This window comes from Pelmatolapia mariae, linkage group LG8 (genome assembly GCF_036321145.2).
Source record: "Pelmatolapia mariae isolate MD_Pm_ZW linkage group LG8, Pm_UMD_F_2, whole genome shotgun sequence".
Classification (NCBI taxonomy): domain Eukaryota; kingdom Metazoa; phylum Chordata; class Actinopteri; order Cichliformes; family Cichlidae; genus Pelmatolapia; species Pelmatolapia mariae.
This window is the reverse complement of record NC_086234.1, coordinates 19,215,452-19,229,875: the sequence shown is the minus strand read 5'-3', so window position 1 is coordinate 19,229,875 and position 14,424 is coordinate 19,215,452. Positions and strand designations below refer to the sequence as shown.

Below are 14,424 nucleotides of genomic sequence, written 5' to 3'. Positions count from 1 at the left end.
CCTAGTTGTCGGCGTGGTTTTTGTGTGTGTATGTGTGCACCATTTAGTGTGATGCGCAGGAGGACAGAAACTGGTATCCATCCAAAAATTAGTCCCCAATAACTTGGATAAGCACGTCACAAAAGTCGGGTGAGAGCACTACTCCTGTGGCTGTGAGTTTCATATAGGAATCAAAATGGCGTTGCAGGGAGGGACAGTAAACCTGATATTAAAATGAAAAATAATGCAGCAGAATTGTTGCAAAGTTGATTATCTGGGATCTATTTTTTGGCTGCTTTGCATCGGCACCCCAGACCCTCACTATCATGAGCAAAACCACACGTCCAACCTGTTATTGACTGTGGTCTAATGCGCCAGTTCCTGAACAAAAGAAAGCCATCACTGCGCCCTATACTGAAGGACTTTGGTTTCGGCTGCGGTCCCCCCTGTGCAGCTGGACTCCCACCTGGTCATACAGCGACCACTCATCCGTGACCCCTGTCAGAAACGGTGTGATCAATTTTAAGACCCGCTATCAGAATCCCTGATCTTTGAAGGTGTTGGCAACTTTCCTGACAATGAAGCTCGAGTGGAGACTGCCATAGTGACAGTTATAACCAATTCTACCTCAAAATGAGCAAACACGGGGACCCCACGAAGCGTGTCACGATCCGAATAAACCCACATTACCGTCCCGAGTGTCACCTGCAACTTGGATACCGTGACATTTAATTTATACGTGGTTTAACAGTAAATAATCTCGACCACGTCACTCAAAGTCAATGGCCGGACTGTGTTAGTTGTGAAAATGTATCCATGTATTAAAAGGAAAAACGGACTCCTGCACTGCACGAACCGCGTGCATCAGCACGAGCATAGATGCAGTTTCGATGTGCGTTGGGTGATTTTGTCCCAGATTCCGCGTGTTTGGGTCAATTTAATGCGAATTGTGCAAAATTGTTCACGACACGCGTTACTTCCAGCGGGTTTTCCTGGAATAAAAGTTGTTGGCCGGCGCGGACGGAGGACAACGAGTGTGCCGGCGTGAAGCCCAATGTCTCTGCTATCAGCCCGTGATGTTCCGCTCGGTAGTATTCATCGGGAGTTTTTATATTTGTCAGGAGTTGGAGGATGAAGAAACACAAACGGGACGGCGCCAGTTCCATGGAGTCCGCTAGATCAGCTGCTGGCAGTTGGTGTTCTCAATCACGTCCGCAGATAGGCTTCATAGGCTCACTAACGCGCCTGTGGAATAAGACACTTAAACTGATCCCGGGTATTAAAGCGTGACTTTGTGTGGATGAGATTTTTTATTATTTATAAGCAGAAATAAAGTAGCGCATTGTCCGATAACCTGGACTTAGAGGGAAAGCTTTATTTCTGACTGCGCGTTTATTTCGCTCTTCTCGACGTTCCTGTGCACAGAGCAGGGTGACACTTACACCTTCCAGGACTTGCTGTTTAACTTACTCAAAACAAAGAAGAAGAAAAAAGTCATCATGACGGAGACATCCACGGCTCCAGCCAAAGCCAAGAAGGCATCTAAGCCCAAGAAGCCCGCTTCTCATCCCAAGTACTCGGACATGATTAAAGCGGCTATTGTTCACGACGCGAGCCGGAGCGGAGCGTCCCGTCAGTCCATCCAGAAGTACGTGAGGAAAAACTACAAGGTGGGCGACAACGCCGATGTCCAGATTAAAATGGCCTTGAAGAGACTGGTGGCGGCTGGGACGCTGCGCCACACCAAGGGAATCGGCGCGTCCGGATCCTTCAGGCTCACCAAACCGGAGGACTCCAAAAAGTCCACCAAGGCGGTAGCGGCGACGGCCGCCAAGCCAAAGAAAGCGGCTAAGCCCGCCAAACCCAAGAAGGTGGCCAAGCCCAAGAAGGTGGCCAAGACACCGGAGAAACCCAAGAAAGCAGCTGCGAAGAAAGTGAAGAAGGTCGCGAAGAAGGCGACGCCAGTAAAAGCCAAAAAGGCACCGGCGAAGAAACCCAAGGCAGCCAAGCCCAAAGCAAAACCAGCAAAGAAAGCAGCCAAGCCCAAGGCAAAGACACCCAAAAAGGCAGCCAAGACATCAAAAAAGAAGTGAATGGACAATAGCGGAGGCAAAATCACTGTAAATACTTAAGGAAATGTTTTCGTATATGTATTATTTTTGTAAGGTGTCATGCAAACTTATACTGTTTTTACCAGTAGTTTTCTCTCCATTTGCACTATAGCCTAAAAAAGCTGTAGAAATAATTGTGAGCATTGTTTTTTTGTTTTTTTTAATTATTGCGTTAATAATAATACTGTTAATTCCCGTCTGATCCTCGGTTACTTATAGGCTAGAGTGAGATCTTGCTGATAAGGAAAACTTGTATATACAGTGGAAGTCATGAATAGTTGTTGTTAGTGCACGAGGTCATGCTGAAAATACAAATGTTTCAATGTTGAGCATTGTTGAGCCTTCACAATGTACAGACCATAGGAGGCGAGCGTCAGCAAGAATTTCCTAAAGCCTCTATAGTGGTCATTCAGACTCCATCCTGTATATATTTTTTTCCATGTTCAGACGACTCATGATGTACAAGCACCACTCTGTATTCAGTCACTTTTAAAGACTGCTTACACTGCGACCCAATAAACCTTTGTCATCTTCTAAAAAACAAAAAAGTGTTTTCAACTTATTGCGCGCATGTGCGTAATTCGCTTCGTGAAGCGGATGGGTAAAATACTGTGCACAGCAAAACTCTAAAGGCTTATATGTCATTTATTTGGCTGCAAGGACAAAGAACACAGTGTCCTCAATTTTGGATGTGTGGATATTTGGGATGACATATAAACCCTCTTTTCCATAGTATTAGTTATGCGCTGGGATTTAACAAAGCCCACCTACGGAAGCCTTAATGAGATATTTTAATCGCATAAGAGCTGATTAAATACAGTGAAACTTGAGATGACTTCAAGTTATAACATGGCAATTTACACTATGAAGCAATAGTGTTACTTATCAAGTGCAACCTGCTCTCCGTGGGTGCAGACAATGGGTTTGATTTATAATCCGAGTGACATAAAGCACGAAGCCTGCACACAACAGAGCGGGAAATGTGCACAGGAATAAAGCACTTTAATACAATGAAAATGCAGTTGTATACAATGGCAGGGGTATTAAATAACTGGGGGTTAACGCTTTTTAGTTAAACACAATTCAAACGCTCCTACATAGAGGACATACAGGTTAACCTGCAGCAATCATTCGCACATCAAACTCAAAATCTATCATGTAGAGGGGCTGCAGATCCCCGAGGAGGTGCCTTTGCAGACACACCCATCGTTTGCTGTCCTCCTCCTTACCTGAGGAGCAACTCTGCCATCTTGTGGCGTCCTGAAGGAACAAACGGACTCCTCTTCACTGCAGTCGGCACAAAGGCGGCAGCAGACTGGAGTCCAACTGATGATGAGAGTCGGGATTACATGTAAATCACTCTCCACGTGGTGTTATTTGTTGCTATCTTCATATATGGATGGAAGATTGCTGCACTAACCTTGTTTAAAAGCTCCCTGCTGAGCAATCAATGTGCAGCGGGCAGACCAGCCAAAGCATGCCACTGTTGAAACCGCATCAATGAGGAGTAATCTAATTTTCAGTATTTTAACACTTTACGCATATAAATAAATAAGGTTTTGTGATTAAGTTTACAGAGAATCCATTCCTCCTGTGACTCATATACACTCGGATGCCAGATATTAAAAACATCTGCTCTCGCTTGAGCGCTAAAAACAAAAAACTTCAGTAATGACTGAAACTTGGCCCAAAGATAAAAGTGCCAACTATCAAACATCAATAATAATTACAGTTTCACAACATCTCTTTCAACAGTCATGACGTCTCCACCCAGTCTGGTCTGGTCTTTTATTAAGCAACTAAAATCAGTAAGAAAACTGTTTTAAAAGTCAAACAAATGTCCGGGGGAAACAGTGGGTTCAGAGCTAAATCAGTCAACAAAACAGGTATAATAATAATCAAAGAGTCATAGTGGGAAAACAATACAATGGTGGACTCTGTAACACAGTAAAACCATCGGAAGGCTGTTAGGGGGGAGAAAAAAAAAAAAGCACAAATCAAACAGTTAAAATCAATTAAAATTAATTTAACTTCAAAGTGAAATTGACAAACCTAGCAGAAGCAAAGATAAATGACCACATTTTTCATTAAAAATGTAAAAGTTTTTAGGTGTGCCTGGTCTCCTTTTAGAGCAGAAAATATTTCCTACATTCTGGCAGATGCAAATGCAAAACCACCATCTTCCACATGAAAGGAAAGTTTCTTTCGCACACAGAGAAATCTCTCCCTGCCACAGCATTCCCATTAATACCTTCGCTACTAAAAAAAAAGAAAAACAATACTTCATCAGTCCAAACAGCATGCCTAAGAGGAAAGTAGCATGCTACGACTACTCACTGCCACTGGATTAATTTGGCAAATCATATATGATTAATTTGTATCTCTGGTATCTCGGTCAGAAGAAACAGCGATTCTCATGTGTGGGTTTCAGCAGCAGCCAATCAGCAAGTAGTCTTTGCCAAAATGCTTCACATGCTGCCCTTTGGTTCTTGATTCAATTTGGCATATTTTGCTTTATGCACGTATATAAAAATCTCTCATCGTTAGCACTATACTGACACTGAGGGGTAAAGCAATGGGCTTGACACTGCTTTCTTCCTGCATTTCCTCCCCTCTGATAAAGCACCTTTTTGGATATTAACAGTAGCAGTTCTTGGAGTGTCAAGCACAGAAAGGCTACCCACTACTTAGCCTGGACGAACAATGTAAGGCGGAAAGAGCCGGGCACGGCAGCATGGGGAATAATACGATCATCAGCTTGCTGCTGGTGTGATGTGATCAACTGACTTCAAAGTGGAGAAGAGATCAGATGATGGAAATGGCAGAGATATGGAAAGTGTCCTGGAAGCCTTCAGGGTATTAAAAAAAAAAAGTAAGATGACATGGACTTTGTCTAGTTCAAGCTGTGGCGGTTCTGCATCTGGTCACAGAGGTTTGGTCTTGACGGATGGAGCATCAGGCTGGGGGGGAAAGCCTTTCCAGCTTGTCAGTCATTTCAGTCTGGCAACAGCTCTGTAGATAGCAAAACCCAAAACTGCAACCACAGCCGAGCCCAAAGCCACTCTCAGCCAGAATGTTGTGTTGCTCATGTCTGAACCATTCAGGTGCCTGGAGATTGAAAGGGAAAAAGAGCAATCACAGAGGGTCAGCAATAAAAAAAGACATGAACAAGCATTAATATTACAAACATCTAGCTTATTTTACACCTTCACCTAGCACCTTTTATTCATTCAGCTTTATATTTTCTACAGTTTTAATGAAACTTTCTCCTGAACACACCCCTAGAAACTCTGTATATCAAAATGACATTTTTTAATGATAATAAAATGTGGTAGATATAACTCTACACTTTATTTAGTATGTGCAGAGCCATAAATATGCAATTAACCCCTGCCTCGACTTTCTGCTGCCTGCCTGCCATCATCTCCCTCTGCACGTGCAATCCAAAGTGATTGTCAGAATCTGTGTGTATGATGTTTATGAAACTGTCATTGGTACTATACAGTTACAGGTAACAAGTGTTATCTAATGTCTGACAGCACTTAGGATATTTTTAATCTGTGCACAGTAAAAATGAAGGTTTTGCATTATTAAAGGAGATTTAGTTTACCTAAAACAATATAGGGTTCCTATAGGTGTATATAGAATATATAGAGACATTTCTCTAACATATACTTCTCTATTAATGAATCTAACATGGGCTCAACCTGGGATGTTCTCCCTGTACCAAAGAACCTAAATGGTGACTGAAAACAGGAGGTGGTGACTGAGTGCAGCAGGCTGTCTAACTGAAACATACGGGTACATGGCTGCCCAGGCAAGTCTTGTGTAGATGTTCTTGCTGGTGGAGTCAAGGGACAGCGTGGAGAAGGGCATCGGTGGAGGCAGTCTGTGCTTATAACAGAACTCTGCTGGGGTCATCCCGTGGAACTGCTTCACTTCAGGAAGGTCCACCTTGGAGGCGACCAGCACGCATGGGATGTTGCTTTCCATGTAATGTTGCTAAATAAAAAAAATTAAAAAGTTCAAACAGTGAAAAGCTGAGTTGAGAGAGAAGTAAATTTATATAAAAGGGTGTCCTAATCTAATTCAGATAACACATAACTTTGGGGTTGTTAACTAATTACAGCCAGTGGGTCCGAATACAAGCAAATTAAATCACAGTTTATGTTTATGTGTTGCTTAGTAACTGCAGAGTAATTGTAACTGAATCTTTCTTTAGTCAAACAAATATTAAAAAACTAATAATGATGCTGGAAGGATGTCTGTCTCAAGTCTATTTAATATGTTGGACCGTCTAACCTCTGCAATTTTCAGCTCTCCAAAATTATCTTTCTGTAATTACATATATGAACGGTAAAGACTGGGAGAGGCTGCAAAGTGAGCTGTGCTGGATTATCAGATAGGGTAACTGTGGGCAAACAGCAGCAAAACACACAGTAAAAGTAGAACTGATCTCGAAATTAAAAATAAATAGAAATTGACACTTTGTCCTTCAAATGGTCCAGTAACTGACCTTGTATATGCTGGCACAATAGTTGAAGGAATGGGGGTCACTGATGTCGTACATGAGACAAGCAACATCACAGGAGGCGTCTGACTTCTTCAAGAACTCTGTCTCCACGTCTACCTCATTAAGCTGCAGAGAAGAGAAGGTTGCTCAGGTTATAGTCAGGGTCAGATAGAGAGAGACAGTGATTTAAAAAAAATCCCCATGGGAGCTACTTACGATAAGGTACTTTTCCTGGTTACTGACTTGTACAGTATTTATGACATAAGGGGAGAAGGCACTGCTGGAATCGCCTTTATTCTATTAAAGCAAAAAAAGACACTTTAGCATGATCAGAGTTAATAGTAAAGAGTAGTATTTGTCTATCACAACCTAAGAATGCAACATATGGCATTCAGCTCCAGACTAGGTGATGGGGACATACCACAATGTGGCGATCCAAAAAGGCCTGGAGGAAGGCCGACTTGCCTGTCCCTCTTGGTCCAATCACTTTGCAGAGAAATACTGATCTCTGTGTCTGTCGCTTTTCTAGGTCCACCTTTTTCTCTCGTGTCACTTCACATATGAACATTTAAACAAACAAACAAATAAATCACAAAACGGGCCAAAACACTGATATGCTATTTTTTCCTATGAAGCTGGTTAGAATTCAACTGGCTTAGCTGTAAGAGCACCACCGATGCTCATCAAAAGAAAAAAGTTAAACATTTCAGATGTTAAAATTCTGGAAAAAAAAATGTGTTCTTCATTTTTCAGATAATTGAAAACACAGAGGTACAAGGCGACAACTGATATTGGAAAGCTCTTAGCAGAAAATGTTACTACACAAGTTGATGGAAATAAGACTGAAACATGAGCGTTTGTTTCAATTCAGTTCTGTTGTGTTTTTAACTGTTTTTGTTTTGATCACCAAAACATAAGATGCCAAAAGATCAGCCTGTAAAAACAGTGTAGAAGTTACTCAAAGATAAACTGGTCAACACATGTACTTGCTATTGCCCTCATCTGATAATCCACTCTAGTTGTCTTAAAATGTTTTGCCATATTTCACATTTGACAAGAAAGTTGCTGGTGAACATAAACCTTGAGTAAAGTGACCTCTAGTGGTTGTCAATACCTGTACACCTAAACACTGCATTTGTTTTTAATGAAGTGTAAAACTTAAAGTTTGTGCTCAAAGCAACCAATAGAAATAGAGCTAAGACTTTAAACTTTAAAATAAATTTATCAGGAAAGATAAAGAGAAGAGCAAAACAATGGCTTCTAATCACTGATGTTACTTAAGTGCAATCTTTAGCCTGAATGTAGTTCTCAATGACACTAAAATTAAGAAGTTTTATCCTGCGCAAAGTACCAGGGCCACTCAGCAAACTCACATTTGATACAACTATTCATTACACTAAACTGCAGTTTGTCATCCGTAACAGCTGTGGCACTATATATATATATATATATATATATATATATATATATATATATATATATATATATATATATATATATATATATATAAAAATCACCAATGGTGTGCCCAAGGCACACAAGCCACACAAAAACCCCTGATGACATGCAGTTATTAAGCAGACTTCCCCTGAATGATTCTGCTAACATGGCTAAAACCAAAGTACACAAAGAGGTTACTTTATTTATTTAAAAAAATTCCAGATTTCCCTCCTAAAAAAACCCCAAACAAAGTAAGTTCAGGTTTTCTTGCACAAAAAAGGCTGACTCACCAATGGACATCAAACTACCTAAAATAAAACTAAAACCAGCACGCACATACACAAAAAGTCTCTTTGCAAAAATGAAAGATTTTTTATGTTTTCCTGACAAATATGTGTAACATTACATCACACTTCCTTATAAAACTGTTCTCAAACTGCCCACAGTGTGTCTGCAGATATCTTTAAGTCACATCCTGTCATATACTGTCAATCACAAAATACAAACTTCATCACTCATTGAGTTAATGCCCAGTTACTTTGCCATGCGGAGAGTGCACTGTGCTTCAACCCATGCATCCATAAATGTATTGAAACACATGCAATTTATAAACTTCCATTTCAAAGTGAACTATTAGATCAGATCAACGTGCACAAGCTAAACTTATTCAACAGCATTAAGACTGATCTTCCTATAGAGCTTAACATATGAGAATTACATTTAAGAAGTACTGATATCTCCCATGTGTCACAGTAATAATGCCTTTTATTCACCATCCATGTTAAACACACACACACACACACACACACACACACACACACACACACACACACACACACACACACACACACACACACACACACACACACACACACCTGTGACTGCAGCAGTCTGTGAGTCCTGTTCAGTGAGAATAGGGTAGCCTAGATATCCTAGGTGCTCCAGGCAACGGTGGATGTCAAGGTATGCAGAAAGCCTGTGAAGGTCATACGTGTGCAGACAATAAACTCCTGGACGTGCATTAAAGTGTAAACCCAGAGCTTACTTAACACATAAAGTCAATAATTTACAAAGAAACTTACGTCCACTGACAGAGGTAGCCGTGATTTGAGATGTAGCCCTCATTTGTGGTTGGGACAGTCATGTAGACTTCAGGACCCCATGGCATGTAAGGACATACGCAAAACAGGTTTCTAAGCTCTTTCGGTGACAAGGCGGAGTCCTTATCCTAAGAGGGAAAGCAATGCACTTCTTCAAAACCAGAATATCAGTAACATAACAGCTCATCTGGCTCACAATCCATCACAGTTCACTGTTTATTATGACAAATGTTGTGAGACCCTATAGATGATCACTGAGTGTAACTTTGATTAAATTCTTATCAATACCGTAGGAGTAGTGAATCCTGTGAATTGCGGATGGATGGATGGATGGACTCGCCATGGTATGAGCTACTATTTAACAGGGAGATCATGTTTACACTAATTTTACTGTGCAGCATGAAACGAGACCCTTTCAAACACTCACTGCATTCTATTAATCGATCTGGCTTCATGTGTTAGTGGCACCCTGTTTATTTTTCATAACAAAGCTGAGACAGCAGTCATTACAAAAATCTTATGTACCTCCTTTAACACAGAACTGAATCCATACTGTCACATTAACAGCACACATAAAATTACAAGCAGAGAGAACAAGAGCCAGTTTGTGCACTTTTTGTTGTCAGAGGCATATAAACATTCAATTTACTAAACCTAAGTGTGTACGGACACTTTCCCTTGACTACATACATCAAATCTTGCGCATAATAGACAAAATTGCACAAGTACTGAGGTACCTTGAAGCATCAAGGTCAAAGAGGAATCTGAATTAAAGTCAATGTTACATACCCCATGTCTGAATAGAGCTCATGACTCAGACAACTGAACTTGCTACTTACTTCATCATACTTCTCAAACAACTGCTGGATGAACTGGTGACCCTGATGATTGAGCTCTGTGGTGCAGCCAACAGGAACTCTGAGTCTGACAACAGAAGAACATTTAGATATTTCAATATTTCTCTGACTAATGCAGAAAAGCAAACAAAGTCAAAACCACCTGGATGAACAGGATGACTGAGATTACTGTAACTGTACAGGAGCAATGATGTTTTCAGTGTAATTATATGCCCCACTGGTTTACTGTGGCCTTCAGCAATGTTATGTTTTTGGACTGAGACAGGATGCAGGCACTACACGTACTCAGGGTAAAGGTAATCATCAGTCAGCTCAAGGTTGTCATCGTAGCCAAACTTCCTGAGGATAGTCCACGTGGTTTCATGTCGACCCCTCTGAATAAATAATGTATTAAGGAACAAGAAACCTGAAAAAAAGAAGAAGAAAAAGAAAAGTGACACCATTAGTTGAATACGGCCCTCGAACAACCTGGTTTAAGGTTACACGCTGACATTCATAACTTTTTATTTAATTATTTTTTAACCATTTAGGGTCAGGCCATTGTCCTGGACTCCATCGCAGGTGTTCTTCCAAACTACAGTCTTTACATCTTCTAAGGCTTGTGGTGCCAGAGGATTCCCAAAACAGGATTTCTACATGAAGACATGTGTTTTTAGTAAACAAATCAGATGTTTTTTCTGAAGTAAAAGCTGAGAAAACATCTGATTTGTTTAAAATGAGCACCTGAAAGCTGTTGAGTTCAGCATCACTGAGGATGCGGTCGTTGTCCTGGTCGGAAATGTAGAATATTCTGGTGAGGGCTCGGACACACGACGGTTTTAGCTAGAGATAAACATTAGATATAAAATTAATTAATTTGAATGTATGCACGCATACATGTGAAGTGTGACAGACAGGAAGAACCACACCTGGCATGCAGCTCCAAAATAAATAAATAAATAAATAAAAAATAATGGCTGACCTGTTTGTCCTCGGGGTCATAAAGAGGAGCAGTGGGGTGTAGAACTGCCTTCTGTGCATAATAAAACAGCTCTGAAATGTTTTTTAGGTTCTTTGCAGAGCACTTGGAAAAAAGAGACAAAGTGCAAAGAGTGGTTCAGATATCATTGTCACAGAAATCCCAAAGGCAGATAAGGTGTTCATGTGTAAATATTTTTATGAATCCAGGCGAGTCCGGGTAAAATAAGCAGGTGTGTACAGACAGGAGAGATTAGATCTGTGTGTGTGAGTTAAGTTTCACCTCAACACATGTCTCAATCTCAGAGAACTGGTTCATGATGGGAAGAATGGTTTCCATGGAACTCCCACAGCGCAGATCAGATTTGTTTCCCACGAGGATGATGGGAACCCTGATGTAGCAAACAGAGACAGAACAACTTTCAGCACAACACCGTCGGGACTTATTAAACACATACATCACAACCCAAGCTCCTGGTCACTTGTGGGATTCAAATACCAATACTCGCTCCACATTTTGGGAATTTCACTGATGCGCTCAGTTCCACTTTATAAAATGTCACAAGAAGCTCCAGTTCCCAGATTACAATGTTTGCCAACATCATATGCAAACAAACACTGTAAAAGAGTGCAAAGTTCAACAGATTATAGGACACCTAGCCGCAGACACACACGCACACACACACAGCCTCTAATACCTACTTGTTTCCCTTCTCTGCATCTCCGTTGACTAAAGGTATCCATTTGGTTTTAATCTGAAAAAAGAAAAGGCGGCATGTAACACATGTGCGTGGGATCACTGTACAGTATGACACAATATAAGACAAACAGTCGTTTACTACCTTGTCTATTGTGTCCTCATTGGTGACATCATACACTACACACACCACATTAGCCTGTAGGGGTGTAAAAAGAAAGTTGGATCTTAATCCCAAAAACTGAGAGCAGACTCAGTTCAAACGGTTTAAATGATTGCTACTTTACACTCATCATTTCAAAGACAAACAAAACAAAAACTAGAACAACAACAACAACAACAAAAAAAAACTTTAAGTACTGATTACATTGTGCAAGAGTGCATATATGTACCTGGAGCCAGAGAAAGGAAAACGATCAGTCTGAAGTTTTATGCCCCCAGCTTTCATATTTTTATTCAAGGCTGCTTGATTTGTTCAAAAATATTCCAACTCTTTTCAACCTCTGAATTTAATTTTTCCATCAAGTTTGCAAAGGTGCACTACAGCTGGAAATAATCACATTTATTATGTTCTCTTGCTGCTTGCTGCATTTACCTTGATGATCTCATCTCTAAGGACCTCGTCACTCTGCTCTTTTTCTGTTGAAGTTGAAGATAAACATTCATCTCAAAGTCATGCCATTCAGACACATGTGCACAATCTGCAACTTCAACAAACTGCACACAGTGTACAACAAGAACAAATCAATAGTGTAATAATGATGTGCTACCTGAGTAGTCCACTATGTGTGTGGGAACCTTCTCTGGAGTCACATCAGCAGGGATGGTTATCTCTTCAGCTCTGGGGGGAACCTGTTAGAAATTAAACATCATTAACTGAATTAATAATCACAAACTACTGTTGGATGCAGTCATAATAAGACTCTGGTCATAAAAAGATGGATATGGTCAGCAACAATAAGTAGGCCGTGGTGTTTAACCCATGCTCAATTTGTGTCAAGCAGTACGTCAGTAAAATACGCCCCACATCATTACACCACTGCTAACCTGAGCTGTTGCTACAGGGCAGGCTGGTTACATGCTTTCATGTTGCTTACACAAAAATGCGACTGCCATCCAAATGTCACAGCAGAAGTCGTGACTCAGAAAACTGCAATTATCCAGTTGCTGTTAGTCTGTGCTAACTATAACTTCATGTTACTGTTCTTAAATGACAGGAGTGGTATCTACTTTAGTGTTCTACAAAATGTGCTTTTAGCTTTACTTTTCTGCATACCTTGGTAGTAAAAAGAGGTTATTGGAGTAACTGTTGCTTTTCTATCAGCTTGAACCCATCTAGCCATTGTCTTCTGAACTCTGGCATGAACAGGATGCCTAATCTGAGAGCTGCTGCTCAGTGGATATTTTTTGGTTTTCAGACCAAGTCCCAGAGATGCTTGCGTGGGAAGATCAGATCAGTGGTTTCTAAAGTACTCAGACCAGCCTGTCTGGCACCAACCATAATGCCACGTTCAAAGTCACTTTAATCACGTCTTTTGGCCATTGTGATGCTCGGTTTGAACTTCAGCTTGTCATCTAGAACATGTCTACATGCCTAAATGCACTGAGTTGCTGCCATTTGATTGGCTGCTTAGATATTTGTGTTAGTAGGCAGTTGAACAGGTGCACCTAAAAAAGTGTACATAGGAAGAAAAGGCAAATGTTTTGATGCTTAGAAAGGCACAGCAGAGGTGAGCTGTGCTTACAGTTACCTGTTCAGGGAACTCCTCTCCAACCAGAGACATGATGAGAGATGTCTTCCCCACTTTGGCTGTCAGAGAAGAAAATGAGAGGATGAAAGGCGCTAATCTAGCTCGTATTTTGATAGCACCTAGTTATAAAGTAGTTATTATGCAGAGTGACCGCTTCATAAAGTTCACTTAATTGAAACGTGTTCACTTAGAAGAAAGCATGATTATATAAAAGACATACTATTGTTTGGCAGCTAACTGTTACTCTGTTTTACCTTTAGTTAGTTTATATGGCTCCTGTATCGACCGTTAGAGAGTACTCATGTGTTAGCTTACCTAACTCAAAGCAAACTTTCCAAAATAACAATAAACGACCAATAAAATATATTTATGTTTTGCGCAGTGTGGCTTAAAACTGTTCATTCAGTCAATAAGATAAAAATACATAAAATAATAACGTTATTGCGATTACTCCGTGCTAGAAACCAGCAGCGCATTATTAACTGTAACTTTCCAGTCAAATATTCCAAGCTAGCGAAATATAAACGACAGACGGGAAGTATATTGTACCAGCATAAAACATATATTTTTGTATGAGTAACTGCTTTCCTTTTAAAGACACTTATCGCCTCTTGGCATCAGCAGTAACCCAGAACATATTCAACCAGAAGTCAAAAAGTTAGTTAGCAACGGGAGCTAATGGCTGCTAGTTGCTTAGCTTGTGCTCGGCTGTCAGTGTGAATGACTTACGTTCCCCCAGTAAAAGTATCCTGACATCTTGCTTCATGTTTCCTCTCTCTCTGGAGAACAGTCAGACACGTCGCGGCACTAAAGTGACATCCACCATTCATTTGAATGTCAAATTTCTAGCTTAAAACAAACGTGTGTCTCTCCACAGCGATATGCAGCCAAGGTGAAATCATATCTTTCCGGTTCACAGAGGAGACTGTGAAACCACGCCCTCTGCTGGGCACAGGCCAGGCGTTACTCACTGCACTGTTGTCTTTGGATTTACTGCACTGGATCAGGGTTTGTTTGCT

At 40.7% G+C, this 14,424-nt stretch overlaps 2 protein-coding genes across 2 annotated transcripts; one reads left to right on the top strand and one right to left on the bottom strand.

The window, feature by feature from the left end:
• Window positions 1-1,227: 1,227 nt before the first annotated feature.
• On the top strand, window positions 1,228-2,632 carry LOC134633196 (histone H1.0-B). The gene has a single exon (XM_063482068.1). It carries the CDS (start codon window positions 1,479-1,481, stop codon window positions 2,070-2,072), a length of 594 nt encoding a protein of 197 aa, XP_063338138.1. The 5' UTR covers window positions 1,228-1,478; the 3' UTR covers window positions 2,073-2,632.
• Window positions 2,633-3,825: 1,193 nt separating this feature from the next.
• Window positions 3,826-14,302, bottom strand: rhot2 (ras homolog family member T2). The gene is made up of 19 exons (XM_063481395.1): window positions 14,135-14,302; window positions 13,406-13,464; window positions 12,425-12,506; window positions 12,250-12,293; window positions 11,800-11,853; window positions 11,660-11,712; window positions 11,241-11,349; window positions 10,962-11,063; window positions 10,724-10,822; window positions 10,524-10,632; window positions 10,286-10,406; window positions 9,983-10,067; window positions 9,126-9,271; window positions 8,919-9,019; window positions 7,025-7,155; window positions 6,820-6,900; window positions 6,607-6,729; window positions 5,890-6,092; window positions 3,826-5,198 (listed from the first exon to the last, which is right to left on the bottom strand). Exons 1-19 carry the CDS (start codon window positions 14,169-14,171, stop codon window positions 5,081-5,083), a joined length of 1,857 nt encoding a protein of 618 aa, XP_063337465.1. The 5' UTR covers window positions 14,172-14,302; the 3' UTR covers window positions 3,826-5,080.
• Between the last annotated feature and the right edge of the window lie 122 nt (window positions 14,303-14,424).

What these genes read in the sequence shown, in the direction of transcription:
- LOC134633196 (XM_063482068.1), top strand. Translation starts at nt 1,479, where the DNA reads ATGACGGAGACATCCACGGCTCCAGCCAAAGCCAAGAAGGCATCTAAG.
- rhot2 (XM_063481395.1), bottom strand. Translation starts at nt 14,171, where the DNA reads ATGAAGCAAGATGTCAGGATACTTTTACTGGGGGAAC. An exon ending in ATGACCCCGAGGACAAACAG is followed by an intron (nt 10,823 to 10,961) that starts GTCAGCCATTAT and finishes GTTTATCTCTAG; the next exon opens with CTAAAACCGTCGTGTGTCCG. An exon ending in ACCAGGAAAAGTACCTTATC is followed by an intron (nt 6,730 to 6,819) that starts GTAAGTAGCTCC and finishes TCTTCTCTGCAG; the next exon opens with CTTAATGAGGTAGACGTGGA.